The sequence below is a fragment of the Taudactylus pleione genome, unplaced genomic scaffold (assembly GCF_031769625.1).
Source record: "Taudactylus pleione unplaced genomic scaffold, aTauple2 ptg000032l, whole genome shotgun sequence".
NCBI lineage: Eukaryota > Metazoa > Chordata > Amphibia > Anura > Myobatrachidae > Taudactylus > Taudactylus pleione.
The window spans coordinates 26,611,146-26,632,183 of NW_028284434.1; the positions used below are offsets into that span (position 1 = coordinate 26,611,146).

The 21,038-nt window shown below is 44.5% G+C and overlaps 1 protein-coding gene across 1 annotated transcript in view; it reads left to right on the forward strand.

The window, feature by feature from the left end:
• The window catches only part of TRRAP (transformation/transcription domain associated protein), a 159,652-nt gene that overhangs the window by 69,433 nt on the left and 69,181 nt on the right, over positions 1-21,038 (forward strand). The window contains exons 44-47 of the mRNA XM_088451971.1: positions 8,600-8,813; positions 11,029-11,154; positions 19,127-19,273; positions 19,503-19,705. Coding sequence (XP_088308097.1) covers positions 8,600-8,813; positions 11,029-11,154; positions 19,127-19,273; positions 19,503-19,705 — 690 coding nt within the window. The remainder of the gene's footprint in view (positions 1-8,599; positions 8,814-11,028; positions 11,155-19,126; positions 19,274-19,502; positions 19,706-21,038) is intronic.

Genomic DNA, 21,038 nt, shown 5'->3' on the forward strand with positions numbered 1-21,038 from the left:
GTAGTCGGGCTCTCCCTCCTGCCAAGACCTCGCTACAGAAGGTACATGTGTAGCGCTGGGGTAGGCGCGCTGAACGCCTGCCGCATGCGGATGCCTACCATTTCCTCTATCAGGCTGCCTGTTCTGTGCAGCCGGCCAGTCCTGGACACGGCTTACAGTGGTCAGTGTCCGGGTCTCTGATTATAGGGAGTGGCGCGATGGCAGCGTTTAGGTCCCCGTTGCACCGCTCACCCTCCCACCCTGTGCACCCGCTATGCAAGACTTCTGGATTTACTCTCCGGATAAGTGCACTCCAACTGGGCTGTGTGCACTATAACAGGCGGGCTAGGGTATCTCCAGCTTAGGAGGTAGGCAGGCACAAGTGTGTACCATCAGGGAGTCATTACACACAGCAAGGTGTCCCTATGCTACAGCTTGTTTTGCAGCACATGGAAGCATCCACAGTAGAAGAACTACAGGTACCAGCATAGCATGTACGCCGCAAGGGAGGAAGCACAAGCACTGCCTTGGCTATTTAGCAGCTCTCCTCAGAGCAGGCTTCCCTGTTATCCCTAGTCTATAGTAACAGGCTAATAGTACCAGCGCAAGGCTCGGATCCTGCCGCTGCCATTTCTGTGTGGAGTTTGTATGTTCTCCCTGTGCTGGCAGCACTGCCTTAGCTATCAGCTTCTCTCCTCATCTAAATATCAGGAGGAGATGCCGCGTCCCGCAGCTCCTGGCTGGGCTGAGCAGGCTTCCCTGTTAGCTACTGCATAGCATAGAGCTAATAGCCTTACGTTATACAATGCAGCGCTGTATGACGTCACGCTGCTACCACAGCAGCACAACTTCAGTGCTCCCGAGAGTTAGCCCCTCTCCTGTCTTGCAGGAAAAACGTTGGTTTATGCGCAGTGTTGCGTCAGGAGCCTTGATGGCTCCCCGTATTCCCGGCACTGACCGGACCTTCAACTACTCCGCTTATACGATTAAGGGGGCTAGCAGCGCTATGCTGAGAAGTGTAGCAGTTTGCGCACACACAGCGTGGTATTCATGATCAAACAGCGTTCCCTGCTTCCCTTTTAAGGACAGTAGTTATTGCTGCACACAAGCAGTATAGCTCAGGCACTACCTGCAGCAGGAAGTGCTTTAGCGCGCGTCCCTTACGCCTACCACACTGCGAGTGCTTCAGCAAGGGTTGCCTGTCCTTGTATGACAGGAGTTTAGTACTAGCTACAGTAGATAGCTGGTCGCTAGCGGTAGACTAGCCCTATCCCGCTTTTCCACTATGACACCGTGTTAAGCGGTTCTGAAAGGGGCCAGTTGTTCAGCCTATGCATCACGGCTAGAAGCGATGTGCTGACATTCTTCCAGGACCGGTGCACAAACGCAGTCCTGCCAATTGCAGCGCCGCTTGGTTTACCCAGTCAGGCTCCCCTTCGTTCTGTAACATAGGGCGCCTAGATTAATCTAAGGGCCTGTTATGTATCATGGCCTCATGGTGTATTAGCTCCACTGTTATGGTGCTGCTGCCAGAACTTATGGTCATAGCATACCCTTCACCCAAGGTTAGCACATTTTTGCGTCCCATCCCCAGGCTTATGCCTCACATTGGCTTCCCATGCATTTGTGGATACCATTTTAGGCTGGTCTTAAAACCTTTCTCCCCTGTTTTCTGTGCTTACCTTAGAAGGTATGCATAGGTGCATCTTTTTATATCATGTGTTCCCTTTGGCAGCACATACAGGAAGAGGTTAGTGACGCGCAGCTGGTGTGGTTGTTGGCGTTGCTGCCTCACAGCGCTGGGGTCTTCCTGTTGATTCTCACTTCAAAAAATGGGTTCATCTGGTGTTAAGATGGCTCATCTGAAAAGGCGAGTACGCCAGTAACAGAAGGGTCCCAGGATCGAAACCAGTCTGGGACAGCACACTGCTAAAATATCCTGCCCCTACGCCGTAGCAGAATGACGGCCACCTGCGGCACATGAGCAGTCTATGTATGTCTATTGTGTTTTATACTAGCCCTGCTGTATAACACACATGCTGGAGTGATTTTGTCCTTGGGCTCAATTCCTTCCATGGCTTCAATTATTGCTCATGTTCTAATTTTAAAATGTTACGTCACCTACTAAATTTGTATGTAGGTAAGCGTATCCAATTGTGGATATCGCTTCTTTCCTTACCGTAGGAGCAGCGGTAGGATCTGTTCTTATCAATTTATGTCTAATACCTAGCATATTGATAGAAGGAGGCTGCGTTTGGAGGCTGGACTCTCCTGATGCGGTAGTTTGTATAATGACTACGCTTTACACTATCTCTCCCTGGGGATTGGGTTGTGTGTGTGCATATACATATATATATTTGTGTATATGGGTAGAATGCCTATACTTCCACAATCATTAGGTTTACCTATAATCCACACAAGGGAAGCCGCCTGGGATTACCAGAAGCTGTAGGCTATATCCCTACATATTAATATTATAGGGTGGCTCTATAAACTAGTCATGTGCTGCAGCTTACATGGTGATAGTCACAATTCTCTAAGGCATTGCTTCTAGTATGGATCCTAGACATGTCACATGTATATAAAGTTATGTACTTCCACCCTCCTGGAGTTTTAGTTCCATTCCTGCCAGTTATACGGCACCCCGTTTCGGGGGACCTATTATCATTACAGTGATGCACTGGGTAGTAAACTTGTAAGACGCCCATTTCTTGTATGAATATTTCCTAATAATTGGGAAACAAAAACCTGTGTTTTGTTTAAACTACTGGGGTTATCACTATTGATATCTCCCTTCTTTACTTGGGATAACCAACTCGTTCTATGTCTAAGTACAGGTACTCTTCTCAGTATCTATTCCGGTACTACATATTATTGTAGCATATCTCAATAAAATGGGTCTAAAGTGCCCTTAGGTACAATTCATATCTGGAAGGCCTAGGGCCACTTGCCGATATAGGCAGGGTCAGACCTGAGTTATATTAGACTGGTGGGCATAAGACGCACTTCACCAATAGAAATATTTATGCAAGGATACTTAAACTAGCAGACCGTTTTTGGGGTTGTATGTATAATCTAACACTGCTATACAGATACACGTCTCTAATGGACCAGGCTCAGGTATAGAGTCCTGTTCTACGACCTTCTTGTCTCGACTAAAATTTTGCTAGTTTCCACAGTGTTTTCTACTGCACATCTCCAGACTGAAGTCTGTGCTGTAGAGCAATTGGTCTTAGCCCACTGAAGCTACTCTCTATACCTAACGTGGCGGGTTGCTGTGTGATGGTAAAGGTCAGTGACATTCTACATAGCGTCCAGAGGGATTCTGGTCGCTCAAAGGTAAGAGCTTACTAATGCCTCGGATGATGCTCCTAATTCATGCAACCTGACATACATAGCTTTATTCTCCCTTACGCACCCTAGCTGCTGTCCTAGCAGCCATCCGCTCTTTTAATCAGTTGGCTCTACACTTTAGAGTTTTCCTGGAGTGTGGGTGGTGCATAATTACAACACTGGATTGGCGACACTATTCTACTAGAACCTGTTAAGGTTCTGGACCGAAGCACACCTATAGGCTATTGCACATCTTTACATAAGTGTGATCCGCGCAGGGGACCTGGTTGGGTTCCTGTTCAGTATCTGTTGATATTTTTATCACACTCACATGGTTGTCCTAGTGCTCTGGCCTTGTTGTATGGGATGCTTCCCTATATTGATAGCTCTCCCTGGGTGGCTGTTGCATTCGTGCTGTTTTACTGTTAGATTCCTGGTTGTTTTCATACTGTGTTCAGGCCAGCAGTTGGTACTGACTACGCACTTACATCATGTTGGAATTTGTCTGTTATTTCCTTTTAACGGCAGCATTTCAGCTCCTGTTTTATCCCTGTTTTCAAAATGGGTTGTACTTCCGTCTGACCCTCTGAAAGGTATTGTAGTCTCAATCCTCTCTCTCTCTCTTTCGCCTCGGTCTCACGCCCAGTGGGATCTCCACTCGTTGGAGACTTCTATGGTCTAGCCCTTCCACTGGTTAACAACTGTGTTGTAGTTGGACCTCAAGGATGGTTCGGGGCGACTGTTCAGTCTTGTCTTTTGCCTTCCTGCATACTCTTGTTGGGAGTCTGTGGACAGGATCAGCTCTATCTGTAGTTTGGTATTGTTATACTTTTATATATACGATTATGTCCAGCAGTGCTGGGATTCTGCTGTCTGCGGCTGCTGCAGCTGCCTGTTTAGACTCTAGTAAGGTTCTCGAGTTTGTGCTCGTTTACTGCCCTTCTCCTATGGATTCTTGTTGGGGCTCTCTGCCACCAACAGTCCGGTTTGGTCTATTTCAGCTGAGATTACAGATTCTGACGTTTCCCACCTGTGTTTGTTCTCTCAACAGCTGTTCTGTTCCTTTTGACTTGCACTGTAAGTTGTGGAATTTTCTGTGACTGTTTAGTGAGGAGTAGTGTTTGTCTCCTGTGCTACGACACTTGTTCCTCAGCTTCCGCTGGGCCTCAGGTTCTTGGCGGTCCCTGTTTCGGTTTGGCCAAGGGATCAGCAAGTTCTCCGCGCTCCCACCCGGGAGGTTGGCTTTGGGACGTCCCCACTGTCTTGAACTCCAGTGTCCCCTAGTGGATGAAGGAGAAAACAGGATTTTGGTACTTACCGATAAATCCCTTTCTCCGATTCCACAGGGGACACTGGACGCCCGCCCAGCGCTGCGTACCTGCCGTTTTGTTTGGTTTCTATAGTTGTGTGACTGCAGGGTTCCCTGCAGTGGGTTCCTCTGTTCTACTTCAGTCGGTCTTGTTCCGTTCTGTGGTCTTCTCCTTTTCCTCGTTTTTTTTTTTTTTTTCCTGTTGTCCTCCGTCTCCTCTCGGGCTCAGTTCTTAAACTGGGGCTGATGGGGCATAGAGGGGGAGGAGCCAGTCACACTTCTAAATTATTTAAAGTGCCAGGCTCTGCTCTACCACCGTCTATACCCCACTGTCTTGAACTCCAGTGTCCCCTGTGGAATCGGAGAAAGGGATTTATCGGTAAGTACCAAAATCCTGTTTTTACTGATAGAGCCATACTAGGGTGTGTTGTTAATTCAGGCTGCGTGTTTAGCATGCAAAACCATAATTGGAATGTATATGCTGCACTCCATATGTAACTATTGGGATTGCAGTCTACTAGATGATGCAATAGAAGGCTTAGCAATATTAAATAAGCTAACAGATGCAAATAGCACATTACGGACCATGTTTCCTTTGTAACTCGAGCTCACAGTTCTACTGTATTTGTGGCCCCAATAAACAAGCCATGTTTGACTTCCTTGTAGGTTATGATTTTTTAAAAAACAAATATCCCACAAAAGAGCCAGTCAGTCATGCGTCTCTTGTATGTGGCTGCTGTAACTTTTGATCATGGGAGCTGAGAAATGGTCTCTTTTGGGGTGGAAGCAGTTACTCTACAGTTATCTTGTATCATAGTGACTGTTCCTGGGGCTGCCAATTGAAAGTTGCAACCGTGTGTATTTTGCCCACACGGTGACCTTGTTTCCACTAGCACTAATGTTCCCAAACTCTGCCATTACAGTCCAGATTTTAAGGCTATCCATACTTGGGCACAGGTGACTTAATTAGCACCTCAGTCAGTTTGACTTAACCCTCTGGACTCAAGCATAAATATCCTTAAAACCTGGTCTATAATGGGAACCTCTGCCCTAGCACTTTGGTAATTTAGAAGTAACTTCAGCTAAAATGTACCTTTTATTCAATGTCAATACCCCACCCCCTCCCACCTAGCAGAACTATGAGCGTTCCAGCCAGGGACTGGAGTTTGGTAGAACTCTCCCATGTCAGTGATAGTCTCTGTATTGACAACTGACAGCAGTTCCACTCCTAGTAGCAATGCGTCTATTTCTAATACAGCTGTTTGGACAGAGCTGCTGCTGTGTTAGAAACTGTCACAGCCGTGTCTGAACATTCACCCCTTCAAGTGTTAAGTAAAAACTATATTCCTTTATTGCAGCTTGACACTGTTTAAATTCTCCTTCTGACGTAGATACTGGGTATACGCACAGTAACATAGGCTGTATAATTTTGCTATATTACTGAGGCACCAGCCTTTAACATACAGCATATCAGTAGCATCCTCAGACTTAAATGGTTAGTTATTTCATTTGCTCATCCATTGATTTACATACATAACAAGCTCGCCATAATTAGCCTCACAGCTCGATGCTCTGATTTCACCAGCAAATGCAATTTAACAATGGGGAAATGTTCTGTGCTCAAGAACAAGTGTTCGTTTGATGATGACTCCATGTATTTCTTATAGGGGAAAATATTGCATGTCGTTATTGCAGTGTTCGACAAACCTACTTGCAAATGCCATTTATCTGTGTTGCAAAATGTTAAGCTGTTATTCATCTGATGCTGATTAATTAACTCTGATACATTAATAGCCACTATCTGTTCCTGAGATTCACCGGGGACTCAGCTGCTTCCCTTCCAACGATTGTTATGACATTTGAGTTTATGCAAAGGTGCCCGTACTGGCATTTTCCAACCACTGGCAATGGTTATCCCTGGGAATGTGGCATTTGGCATGGAGTGACTTTGTTCTTTATGCTCAGTGAAGGATTTTTGTTGTGTTTTTGTTTTGTTTTAATTGGTATGTATTAATAAATGGGACCTCCTTTCATTCATGACCTGCTTGACTCGGAGAGGTTTGCCGTTTGTAACCCTTCACAAATTAAAAGTTAAATGATGTCTTTAATCCTGGGGCGTGAGCATAATTTGTAATACCCATTCTTGCTAGGATATGGGTATTCTAAAGTTAACTCTGTATTACATGGTGTTGCCAATGGGCAACCAGTTCTGTGTATTTTATGGTTCCTTCACTTCCACTATGTCATGGTGTGTTTTAATAAATGTTTTTTAAAAATAATAATTCTGGGGTATCTTTCTTATTTTTTACATTTTTTATGGACCGCATGAAATAAATGAAGCATTAAGATTTTTAATTCTTGCAATACAGGGTTAAAAAGATTTTTGTTTTTCTGTCTCTTATTATGTATATAGCGCCACCAGGTATGCAGCGCTGTAAATTGATTGTCATTGACATCAGTCCCTAACACCCAAGTACACACACGGTCAGCCTGCCGTATGTTTTTGCAGTGTGGGAGGAAACTGTGTCACCTAGTGAAACACACAGGACAATTCTCTATGGTATTTCTCATCCTGAACTCATTCACCCCTCCCTCATCATCATTATTGCCCACTTTATTCACTCTTCATCACATTGACCTCCTTACATCATACAAGTAATCCCCCTATCCATTCTGTCCCCTGCACTTCATCAACCTTCTATACTGTATAATCACTATAATAATTACCCTTCCACCATCCACAGTCATAGCATAATTTATCATTATCCACTCCATTCTGCATTCTAATGAACCCTTCCTCAGTTACCTGCCACCCTATCATTAACTTAACCTCCTCCACACCCGCTGCACTGCTAGTCTGCATTTACTCAGAAAGGAACTAATACATCCGTTCTGCAGTGTGTATGCCAAGCCACCACCGAAGCCAATGTTCACCGTTAAAATATACAAGAGGGTCACACCATTGAGTAGAAATAACCAAGAGGAACTTTATCTCGCAAGTTAAACACACAAACTACGTTCTTAATTGAGTGGCACCCATTGTGGTGTTCTTTAATTTAACCTGCTGTTAACTATCTACATTTTTGTGTAAAGTGTCATTTGAGTAGCATGGCAACCACAGTCACACTACACATGCAAGCTTTGGAATGCCCCTCTTCTCAGCACACACATTCACAGCAAGACCTCCCTTTCCCCTCCCACTATCATGTGACCACTCAGGCGCTCCCTGACTGGCTTTCTCGTACTGACTGTTGTCCTTAACTTGCTTCAGAGCTGAAACACAAATATTTGCCAGTAGACTGTATTTGGCAATGGCAGCCATCTCTATCCCACACAGTGTCATTTTGCAAAGTCAGGACTGCGTTATTGGAGGGCATCCTTGTAAGGGAACTATTAGCTTCATGTTACAAAGATACAAGAATTGTATGTGGGAATGCAGCTTTAGAGAAACTTTTAAAAGGTTCACTAAGAGTCTGTGTACTGGATTTTTTTTTCGCAATTAATCCTTTTGGTGAGAATGCCGTGGACTGTAATTCAATGAGCAATCCTAGAACCTTAATTGATGTCTCCTAAACTTGTAGCATATCTTTTGCATTATGAAATCACAAGGACACAATGTACCAACATGTTAGATGTCTGTCGGTTTTTATTTTTTAGATTGTGCCTTTATTAATAACATAATTGTTAAGGGTTGACGACTGTACAAGTGGCAGCACTGACCCCCCAAAATAATACAGACAAATGTCTTGAGTGCTTGCAAAGAATATGGAAGTGAGGGGAATGTGAGATCCTAGAGTCTTTCTACACATAATACAAGTTCACTGAATATCCAGCACACACGTGATTTGTTCAGTATATGCTTTATTTCCACCAGAAGGCAGGGGCTCTGTCTGCAGATGAACATATTTTAATGCCTTGAAATAATACATTAGTAAAGCTTTTCTCTCTCTCTTCTCTTGTTTGACCTGTCTCTTCCAGGAACAGCCTGCACAAGCCAATTTTGCCAACATATGCACAGGGCTGGAGGTGCTGAGTTTCCTGCTCACTGTGCTTCAGAACCCGGCCATTCTCAGCAGCTTTAAACCTCTGCAGAGGGGAATCTCGGCCTGCATGACCTGTGGGAACACGAAGGTCCTACGAGCCGTCCATACTCTACTGTCCCGTCTGATGAGCATCTTTCCTACTGAGCCCTGTACGTTGGATAATGTTCAGTCTTCATAGCTGTCTTTGCTTCTTTACCTGCTCTGCTAGTAAATGTGCAACAATGGGCTTTAAATCTGTAAATGTAATACTACTTATAGACAGTGCTACAAGCCTGACACCATTTTTATGGGTAGATAACAGAAATGAGTTTTCTTAACTTGTTTTCTCTGCTATTTTCAAGCATTGGTTATACCACGTAGATCACGCTGTGCACATAACGGCTGATCCTGACATTTGTAGTGACATGGTGAGGGTAGGTGATACTAGGTGTATAGGGCATTTAGCTAGCTGTCAATCAAGGTGGGGGGAAATTTTAGGAAAATAATATTTATGATTTGGGAAGAACATTAGTAAAATGTAGAAATGTTACAGATGTTGATGTTTGCATCGTATATAGAGATTATGGGATATTCCAGGTTATTCATTTGTGTGGTTCAGTCCTAAAGTGGATTCTAAGCGTATAAAGTTGGGGCCACAATATGCGATTGTGTACCCAGCCGACGGGACAACAAGAAGTAATGATGCATCTCTCGGACCGTATGCACTGCACAGTGCCGTGTACGGCTGCGCAATGTGTTGTTCCATGCTATATTAAGCAACGTGGTGTCGTTCATCGCTTCGTCCAATCTGCTTTGCTGAACATGTGATTGGGCGTACACAATAAGCAATCCGCACAATATCATTCCTATCCGCTGTGGAACAATATATCGTACGACGGATCGCATAGTGTATGCTTTAAACAGCTGGCCTTCTCTTAATATAGAGGGGTTGTAACATTGTAACAGGTTGGATCGCTTTTCCCTCCTGCAATAAGCTGCGTTCTGAAAGCCATCATTTAGCAGCCTAGTCAATTCCCAGTAATGGCTTAATACTGAGACACGGTCTACTGTTGTCCACTTTAAAATTGGCGATGATATTCAGGGGAAGGCAACATGCACCGTTTTGCAGAATCTATTCCTTCTCAGCCCTGTCTTCCTTTGTTTTAGAGCGCACTTTTTTTGTAATTGCATTTTTTAATCCTCTTACCGAAAGTGATTTCATTGACTGCAGATTCCCAAACGGCTTGTGAAATGAGTTCAATAATTTCACATCATATTTTTGTAATGGGAAAATGCAATTTTTCACTTGTTAAACATCGCTAACCCCCTAAAACTAAAAGAAATTAAGTGTAAAGGCAAGCAGAACTTTTCCTGCTCATAAGTGGTTTTTCGCTGTGGGTTATTGTAAGTCCCCTCTCATTATAAATATAAATGATCCTTAATTACTTGTCTCGGAGAAAACACCACTATTTTTCTATTTTGGCTCCAGGATATTTACAAATCAAGCATACCGTTGGGGCTGTAGAACATAAAAGGTTCAATAGATTGCTGAGCGTAAAGCCGACATTATTGAAATTAAATTACTGCAGGAAGACACGAAGATGGCTGCTCTACATGTTTACTGATTGCACTGATTTATTCTAAGTTCAGGCTACTTAGGTTACTGTATAGTTCTGGCTTGTAAACTGCTGTGGAAAATGGAGCAATCTGCTTTGCTTGTTCATGAGGTCTTGGTCGGCAGTTGTCACATAGGGGAAGAATGAGATCATCTGTCAGTATTGTTCTGTACAGATGTGGTCACTTTGGGGGAGATTTATCAAAGCTTGGAGAAAGATAAAGTACTAACCAATCAACTTCTAGCTGTCATTTTACAGGTTGTGTTTGAAAAATAACAGTTAAATATGGTTGGTTGGTACTTTATCACTCTCCAAGCTTTGATAAATCTCCCTTATTGCTTATTGTGAAGTGTGATCTTTTAGCATGCAATTATAATCCATGTAGAACTTGCTTTAACTCATTACAACTAATTAGATGTTTGTGTTTTAGCTTTCAGACCTATACCATCTAATGGTTGCTGTGGGTTACAGCACAGGGACTTGTGTCTGCACCAGTTTTTTATTTTATTTTAAAGTCTCCCTGTCCCACTCCCCTCCGCAACCTAGTGTCCAAGGATGTACAGGAGATATAGAATTGAAAGAGTTACTGTTCCAAATTCACAAGTCTATATATTAAACTGGTCACTGGGGAACTATTTTGTATCTTTGCCTATTTTCTCAGAGCCCAGGGCATAACTCGCTGTATGTGTCACTCCATTCTGGGGGGAATAGGTAAAAAAAAAATGACAAGGAGTCCTTTGACACTAATTCACTATGAATTGTATCTTAGGTACCTCAAGTGTTGCATCCAAACACGAAGAACTGGAGTGCTTATACGCAGCTGTGGGCAAAGTCATTTATGAAGGTCTTACTAATTATGAGAAAGCTACGAATGCCAACCCATCACAGCTATTTGGTAAGTTGCCTGGACTTACTATGAAAGACTTTTGAAACATTGCAGGGCTGTGTCTACTAAAATGCACCCATCCACTTTGGTCAATTCTGTCATAGGGCTGTATTCAATTTGGAGCGAAAAGCCTTTTTCGGCGATGATGTCATTTTCGCCGATTCCATTTTATCCCCGTATTCAATTTGTCCAACTTTTCGCCGGTGCGAAAAGTTTGCGCCTTGTAACCAGCGGAATAGTTTCGCCAATGATAACCGGCGGAAAAAAGTGCAGAATTGGGGTTTTGGGGTGCAAAATTGCGGCAACCTCCCTAAACCCTTTTTGACACCCCCCTTGACACTGATTGTGTCAAAAACCGCTAAAAAACCCACAAAAGACACCCTAAAAAGCACTTTGATTTTTTTTTGGCCACTTTTTTAAAGTGGGGGTACAAAATCAAAAACTAGCGAAATAGCCTTTGGAGGGGCTCTGGAAGTATGGGGGAGTTTTTTTTGTTTGGATTGCAGGTGTTTGCTGAAGGTGCGTTTTTGGCGCTTTTTAATGCTTGACTTTAGCAACTTTAAAATATACTTGCATCTATTTTAATGTACCGCAAATTTGATGGGACTACTTATTTTCCCCCAAAAAATTTTCTAAATGCTATTCTTCACCACTGTCCCAAAGATGCTAAATAGCGCCTATTGAGACCATTCAAAGACCCCAAATACCTTCAGGAGGGTGGGGGTTACCCATAGTGAACCCCCATGTCAGAGCATCTTTTGGGGGGTGTTAGGCTGATTTCCCCAAAAACGACAGGACTTTTCGCTGATTTTGTTTTCGCCGGGTCCCGTTTTCGCCAATTTGGAATTGAAAATGGTGCTAAGCGGGGACGCGCGTGATAAGTTTTCGCTGGCAAAACCTCCGATGACGGCGAAAAGTCCGGCAACAGACTTTTCGTTCCAAATTGAATATGGCCCATAGTATGATGCATATTATTTCCCAGCATTCACTGCTGTAAATATGTGTAGTGCATCCTGCACAGAATTCTAAGTGTGTGGTATTAGAAGTTTAGATTTGCTTTTAAGTTTTTTTTTCTCTTTTATATAAGGGCTAAAGCTTCATTATTCCTTTTAAGAAATAGGTTGTATAGAAAATTCAAGGCATACGCATTTATTTGTGAAGTTTTAATGTGTGTACTTTTATGTTCTAACAAAGTGTAACCTCATATAGTCTTGTCTTTTGGGAAAATTCACTTTCTTGTCCCCAGGAGGTTACTTTTAACAGTGATTTTCTGTGCTTTTTTTTTATCCTTGCTGCTGCTATGAATTGGTTCTGTCAGTAAAACAGGAATAATACCGCAAAGGAACCTAAGCTACGCAAAATGTAAATGCTAGCCGTCCCTCACTGCCATCCCCTGTGATCTCTGCAGACAGGTGTAATTTTACTTAAAGAATTGCTTGCTTGCCAGGTGTCAATGTGTATTGTGGAAAACACTTAGGAAGACTGTCGTTTAATTTAATCAGCTCCTTGCAAAGTGCTTCAAGGTCAGATGCTAAGAAATATGCAATGCGCCAATATTGAAGTGGGAAGGTATTTATGTATATCCTTACATCTCGGCAATGCATTTTTTTTTCTAGTTAATTCTTAGGCTTGGTCACTAATTGGTAGAAAGTATTAGCAATTGTGGTATACACATGCTGTCACCTTGGAGTTTCATTGCAGACCTGGTGTGGGGGCGGGTGAGCCTCTCACAAACGTGGGGGAGATTTATCAAAGTTTGAAGAGAGATAAAGTGGAACGAGACAAAGTACTAACCACTCTGCTTCTAACTGACATTTTAGAGGCTGTAAATGACAGGAGCTGATTGATCAGTACTTTTACTTATTTCCAAGCTTTGATACATCTCCCCTACAGTGTGGATCCCACCCATGGAACCCTTATGGCTCTGGGTTGCATTGAAATGTATTTATTTAATATAATCTTTTGTAATCTGGTGCTTATAAGTTGCATTCACTAGGAAATGAAACTTAAAATGTATAGCTTTATTTAAAAGAGCTACTTTAAGGGGTATATCCACTAGTAGACTATGAAACTACTGCACGATTACGACATTGTAATCGTGCAGTCGTTCCACAGTCTGTGCTGTGCCTAAACTGAGCGATCAGTCGTTCAGTGTAGGCACCCTCCCTCATCCCCGAACATGGCCAATCTGTCGTTATCGGCAGATTGACCAGCATGTTCGGGCGATGATAGATGTCAAAAACGACCAGCGGGAGCGCGCATCGATGGTCGTTTTTGACATTAAGCTGCCCGATTTGTGCCCGATTAACAAGCGTTTGAACGGTAACGATGTCATTATCGCTCTGTTTAATGGGGTAGTTGATGTGCTCCTTTACAGCGTTCACAAATACAATGTAACAGTTTATGGGGGAGATGTGCGAAACAGTGAAAAGAGTGGAGAAATTGCCCATAGCAACTAATCAGCTTCTACCTATCATTTTATAGAATGTATGTAATGTTACCTTGAGGCTGGTTGGTTGCCATGGGCAACTTCTCCACTTGTCCAGTCCTTGCACTACCTGTTACATCTCTCAATTTATCCCTTGACAGAACTTCAAATGATTGACAACATTTCTATTTGCTATGCAATGAGTGCATACCTTTGTTTCTCTGGCTGGGGGATGCTGTACCATAGGACGGCAGGTTGGGGCTGGAATTGGCACTTAAACTACACTGTACAGCAGTGTTCTTCCCAGGCTGGTTTTTGCGGGTACAAGTAACAGCCTACCACCCGGCACTTCAGCAGCCTGTCTCCAGCTAGATACTGGAGACAGTATCTGGGAGCTGTATATAAAGGACCAGATCCTACAGACTTTGTAGCTTTTTCATAATCAGACGACTGGGCCTCTAATAAGAAGATAATTTATATAAAATGTTATTTCAAGTTTAAATCATTATAAGGTCAGGGTTTAAAACATTTTATTATTGCGAAGGCCCCCACCCGGCTACTTCTTGATGCCACCCGACTGGAAACATTTTCTGGGGAGAACACTGTACAGTAGCTTTAAAAACACAGCTCCTCCACCTTGCAACTCCATAATGTCAGCCTACTTTAGGTGCCTACAGAGTAGGGTATGTTTGGAAGGGCCTATTGTAGCTTAGATTCTTTTACCTTTTTTGTAAGATTCACCAAGATCATGTCAGTAATGGCGAGCTTGTTGCGCCAGGAAGGTATCCTCTCCTCGTGAAAACCAATTCAGTGCAGTCTGTGCCTTGTCCATTGATCTTGTTGTGCATGAAGTTGTTGAGCACAATGGTTTCCACCTTCGAGACCATTCAGTATGCCAGATTTCACGCTCGGGAATTAGGGTGGGAGATTCTCCATTCTTCGACGCAGTGCTCAGCTTCCCTCTCCTTAGTCACTCCGGTTTGGGTCATTGTGACCATGGAAGCAAGTCTCCTGGGTTGGGGTGTTGTAACATTATAGCTTTGGCTCTAGGGTCTTTCTGGCTCTCTTGGGGGTCCAGTCCATTTTGGCTGGCCAGTTCGGATTCAGTTGGACAACACTACGGCGGTGGCATATGTCAACCATCAGGGTGGCACAAAGAGCGCCGTAGCAATGGCAGAGTCAGCCTGAATTCTTTTCCTCGGCAGAGTCTTTTGTTCCAACAATCTCAGCGGTGTTCATACCGGGAGTGAAAAATTGAGAAGTGGACTTCCTCAGCAGAGCCAAGTTTCTCCCGTGGGCGTGGTCTCTCCATCTGGGAGTTTTCCAACATTTGGTTTGGAAGTGGGACCTTACGCAGGTGAACCTCATGGCCTCTCTACACAGTTTCAACATGTAACAGTTATCCTAGTGGCTCCAGACTGGCCTTGCAGGTCGTGGTATGCCGTCATTCTCAAACTGTTGGTAGGACCCGGGTGGGCATCTTCCTCTACATCCAGACCTGCTGCAACATGGTCTATTTCTACATGAGGACCTTCCTCGGTTGGCTTTAACGTCCTTGCTTTTGAGACCAAGCTTTTGAGGGCTTAAGGTTTTTCTGTCTCGGTAGTCCGTACTATGCTATGGGCCCAGAAATAGGTTTTGTAATGCAATTACCACAGGGTATAGAAAATCTACATCTTGTGGTTTGAACAGCGAAGGGTCCATACCTCCAAGTTTCACCTCTCTTGTTTCTTTCTTCAGGAGGGTTTAGAGACCGGGTTAAAGCTTTTAAAGTACAGATTTCAGCCCTGTTGATTTATTTTCAACGGCATTTGGCCCTTTCAATAGTTTGAACCTTTATGTAGGGTGTGGCGCATATTCAACCACCATTGTGTCCGCAAGTAGCACTGTGGGATCTTAATCTGGTCCTCTGCTCTCAATCGGGCTCCATTTGAGCCTTTAGATTCAGCAGATCCTAAATTCGTTACTTTGAAACTGGTATTTCTTATGGCTAGTGCCTCAGCTCAGCGTGTTTTTCCAAGTTGGGGGCCTTGTCTTGCCAGCCGCCTTTTTTTGTATTCCATAACGATAGAGCCGTTCTCCATACGGTTTCTATGTTCCAACCGAAGGTTGTGTCGGCTTTCCACTTAAACCAGGAAAAGGAGCAATATGATAAAACTTACCCTTGTTAACTATTTCTTCGAAGTCCATAGGGTCCACAGGGGAGACAATGGGGTGTAGGTGGGACTTGGAGTACCGTACACCAACAGCAAAGCTTTTTCAATCCCAGGATGCTCCGGTCCTTCCCCCTATACCCTGCCCATAGCCTGAGGGCAACTCAGTTTTGTTAACAAGCCCAAGGCAGGAGCAGGATAGGAGAGAAGGAATACTTGTACATTGAAAAATCACACTCTCACACAGGAAACAAGTGATCAAGAGAAGAAGCCCACAGAAGTATTTATGCCCAGTGGACCCTATGGACTTTGAAGAAATAGAGTTAACAAGGGTAAGTTTTACCGTAACTCTTCTTTTCTTCAGGATCCATAGTGCTCCACACGGGAGACAATGGGGATGTCTCGAAGCAGTTGTTAAAATACGGGGACGCTCCTGAGTGGAGAGGAGAACCCTGCGCACGTAGAAAGCTTCCTGAGAGGCAAATGTATCAAAGGCATAAAACAGAAGACCACGTGGCCGCCTTGCATAGCTGTTCAGCAGAGGAGCCATACCGGGCTGCCCATGAGGGACCCACAGAGTGAGTAGAATGAGCAGATACTGTAGCCTGCACAGGAAGGCCCATCTGAGTGTGTGATAGCCTGTGAGATAACCATGCGAAGCAATCTGTCCAGAGTCTGTTTGTTAGCTGGCCATCTCTCCTGATGGAACTAGTACGGTCCACATAGATCTTCAGAGCACGGACCATATCCTAAGAGGCCTCACCTGCCGAGAGGTCTGGTGATTTGAAAGGCTGGAACCACAATTTCCTTATTTAGATGGAAACGAGAAACCACCTTGGGAAGGAAGCCCGGGCGCGTTCTAAGAACAGCCCTGTCCTGATGAAAGATTAAAAAGGGGGAGCGACATGAAAGCACCCCTAAATCCGATACCCTACTAGCGGATGCTATAGCCAGAAGAAACAGCGTCTTCGCAGTGAGCCACTTGATGTCCACTGATTCCAGGGGTTTGAATGGAGGTTCCTGAAGTTTTCGGAGAACCATTGACAGGAGCAGTTCTGCACTGGAACCAGATGGACAGAGCAGAGACGTGCACTTTCAGAGATGCTAGGCGGAGTCGAAGATCCAATCCAGCCTGAAGAAAGGCAGGTATTCTAGAAACCTTAAAAACTTTAGGGTCATAGGGCCTGATTCAGACCCACTCGCGAGCGGCTGTCCGCTCGCAAGTGGGTCGATGGTGTGCACTGCGCATGTGCACGATGGAGGGAGCTCCATCGTGCGCGAGACGCGACGAGCTAAAGACTCTCCTTCGCTCGTTGTGTCTGATCAAAGAGGGCGTGCTGTCGATGTTGACAGCCGGCCCCACTGACATCACTAGTGATGTCAGTGGGAGTGATTTTGGCTCTGATAGAGCCAAAATCACTCCTGGCCCTGCGGTTGAAAAACTCAACCGCAGGCTTCTGCTCGCAGTGGCGATGGTCAAGACCATCGCGACCATCATCCTGCACGCTCGTATATGCTGTGGGTGGTGACCCACAGCTATACGAGCGTCCAGGAGGACGCTCCATATTTATGGAGGTGGGCCCTGATTCAGAGCGAGCGCTCTGGTCAGAGCGTCCGGCTCTGAATCAGGCCCATAGTTTCTAGGGGCACACCACTGGACATATGTATGCCGAGGCCGGTTTACGTGCTCTGTGCATGTTCTGGAACACAGAGCTAGAAAATCCCTTAGCCCTTAGGAGGGATATCCCAAGAGCCAAGCCGTTAAAGACAGCCGGGCCAGGTCCAGATGTAGACAGGGACCCTAAGACAACAGGTCTGGTCGTAGAGGAAGAGGAACGTCTATGGAGAGACTTTGAAGATCGGAGTACTAATGGCGCCTGGGCCAAGCTGGAGCTACCAACAGGACTTTTCCCCCTTCCTGTTTGAACTTCTGAAGAACCCGAGGAAGAAGGGATATTGGAGGGAAGAGGTACGCCAAATGGAAGTTCCACCTCACAGATAGTGCGTCCACGAAGGCCGCATTGGGGGTTCCTTGTCCTGGCTCCATACACCTGAGGTTTGTGGTTACTTGGACAAGACTACTTCTGACCGTTGCACATACTCTCTTCTTGTTCTTTACGACTCACATAAACGTGGGTGGCCAGCTACAAAGCAGACCATTGCACGTTTGATTTGCACGGTCATCACTGAAGCTTATTCTAGTGCAGGACGACCGGCACCTGACCAGGTGTTGACGCGTTCCACTAGGGCAGGGGAGACCTCCTGGGCAAAGTGACACAGTGCATCGGCGGGACAGGTCTGTCGTGCAGCTACCTGGTCCTCTGTCCACACGTTTGCACTTTTTTTTTTACAAGTTTCATGTTTTTGCCTCCGGCGACGCCCACTGTGGGCGTGTGCAATTCTCCGGTCAGGCAGCCTGAGCGTTCCCTCCCCTGGCTGTCGAACATCCCATGGTCTAGTGCCCCTCAGCCGTGCTGGAAGACAAAAGAAGATTTTTGGTCACTTTTCTTTAAGGTATTGTTTTATAACAGTTTCACCGGGTTACTTCTTTACTCTTTTAAAGTACTACTAGCATTATAGGGTTACAAGGGGGAGGAGCCTTTTTTAATTAAAGTTGCAATATAGTATAAGTGCCAATTCCAGCCCCAACCTGCAATCCCATGGTCTAGTGCAGGGATGGGGAACCTCAGGCCCAGGGGCCGTATAAGGCCCCTGGAATCATTTGGTCTGGCCCTCTGAACTTTTTTATGCTAGCCTCATCTATCCTAGAATGACACCCTGCAGCCAGAATCTATGCAGCAGTGCCGGATGGAGCGTCCTTAGGATGCTTCAGACGGTCACAACGCTGCCCTTACAGCTCCCCGGACCATCCTCAGGATGCTCCGGGCATTGCTGTTATCAAAGGTGATTGTGGCCCGTCCCCTTGTGACATCACACAGAGGGGGTGTGGCCTGCACCGTGCTTGCAAATAATGTTATATATATCAAAATGGCCCTCGGCAGAGAAAAGGTTCCCCAGTAAGTAAGTGACAAGTAACAAGTAACAGTAAGTGACCAAAAATCCTCTTTATCAGGCATTTTCATACCAAATGGTTTAATGTCTATGTCGTTTAGCAGCAATACCTGTGTTCATAGGAGTGAATTCCTCCTCCAGCGACTACTAAATTATGGGTCTGATACACTACCGATTGCAACTGCGATTACTCACGCAATCAGCCAATTGTTGTATTCTGCGCATGCGTATGCTTCATAGTGCGCAAAGACTCTACTGCGATCGGGAGTGCAAACGCAGTGACTACGCAGACCCATTGCAGAGTGATTGACAGGAAGTACAGTTTGGGAGTGGTGATGGGGGGGGGGGCATTACATTGCGACTAATGTTTTGTGTTTGAATTGGGCAGGTACACTAATGATTCTGAAGTCAGCCTGCAGCAACAACCCAAGTTATATTGACAGGCTTATATCCGTTTTCATGCGCTCCCTACAGAAGATGGTGAGGGAGCATTTGAACCCACAGGCTGCTCCCGGAACAGCTGAAGCAAATCCAGGTACATACATTTATTTTGCCATATTTTAAGCTACAGGAAATATAGAAGTCCCTTCCAAATAGCTCCTGATTTTGTTTCCGTACTCTGAGACTATAATTCCCTTCAGCTTGGTTTAATGATTTTTGTTACATACTTGACGGATGATGTATGGATTTGCCAGCAGCTGTCTAGGCCCCTACCTCGCCGCTCAGGCCTCCTATAACTGACTTTTCCTCCTCTTGCTCCCCAGCGGGCACCAGTGAGCTGGTAATGCTGAGTCTGGACCTGGTGAAAACGCGCTTGGCAGTAATGAGCATGGAAATGAGGAAAAACTTTATTCAGAACATACTGACTTCCCTCATTGAAAAATCACCTGATGCGAAAATTCTCCGGGCTGTGGTGAAAATTGTGGAGGAGTGGCTGAAAAACAACACACCTATGGCAGCCAATCAGGTGAGCTGCAAACCGTTTTTCTTTTCTTTTTAAGCAGTGTTTCGGGTGGCGGGTTTACATCATCCTACTGAGCGGAATGTGCAGGTTTACAGATTATTCTGTTTAATAAACCAACACCTTAAAGTACCCTCGACCTGCTTTCATCCATTTACCTTCCAAACTGTGGTACTTTTCTACAATTTAGCAATAAAGAGGTGATTTTGTGGTAAGTATCTTCGGTCTTCTGATCACCAGCGAGCGGTTACTATGGTAACCTGGGCCTGTACTGGGTTCCATTCAACCTCTTCCATAAAACATTCATTCCCCCCACACACTGCTCCTGCTTCTAACATCAGGCAACATTAACCTTAGAGGACAGATTGTGTGAAGGGGACAGTGTTTTTAGTGAATAAAGATATTCAGCTGTCATACAGCTAATGTTACAAATGGATGTTCCATTAAGTCTGTAGATTTTTTGCAGCCCATTTGTTGAATTAAGACTCGTAAATAATATTGGTACTTTAAGCATAGTTTCCACAATGAATAGTTTCATCTTTTGTTCATGGAGATAATTTCATTGTGATTATTAGGAGTTATCCTGAGCTGCGACTGGGTTGAAAACACTATATTCATCGTTCTTGGGATCATGTGCAATAAGAGTGTTAATAATGGGATTGTGTCACAGCCTTAATCATACTGTTGCTCCAAAACTGTGGAATCTAGGAGAATCAGTATTCATATTGTTTAATTTTTATTGTAGCAAAAACTTTCAGCTCCCTAGTAAAATCAGATATATCAGACATATTGGGAATTCTACAATTCCTGAGAAAATAATATATATTTTTACATGGTAGAAATGGAGAGACCATTTTTGCCTGCAATTGCGCCACTTGCTGGCCTGATTTAAATGCCTTCCCCATACTTACCGGCTCATTTGTCAATGAGTTATATCATACGCGACTCGTTGCGTATAATAATGATGCCCCAGCCAATCAGCTCCTGTCATCTGTTTGAAAAATGACAGTTGGGAGCTGATTGGCTGGAGCACCATTTATCATACGCAATGAGTTTTAAAACTCGTTGTGTAAGATATAATTCGTTGACAAATGGGCTCCTTAACCAGAAAGGGTCTGCGGGGGAACAGCACTTGAAGACCTGCATTGGTACAGTGATAGCCAATTGCCGAAAGGGAACGTGGATATGATAATTGCTATGCTGTGCTCCCATTTTCTTTGTTTTGCTTTGGGTTTGGTCACATATGGGAAAATGAAAGGGGACTGGATTGTCAACATGTTCAGTCAGAATACTCCACCTTTCCTCCATCACCTGTATATGATGTTACTCTAGCAGGGCT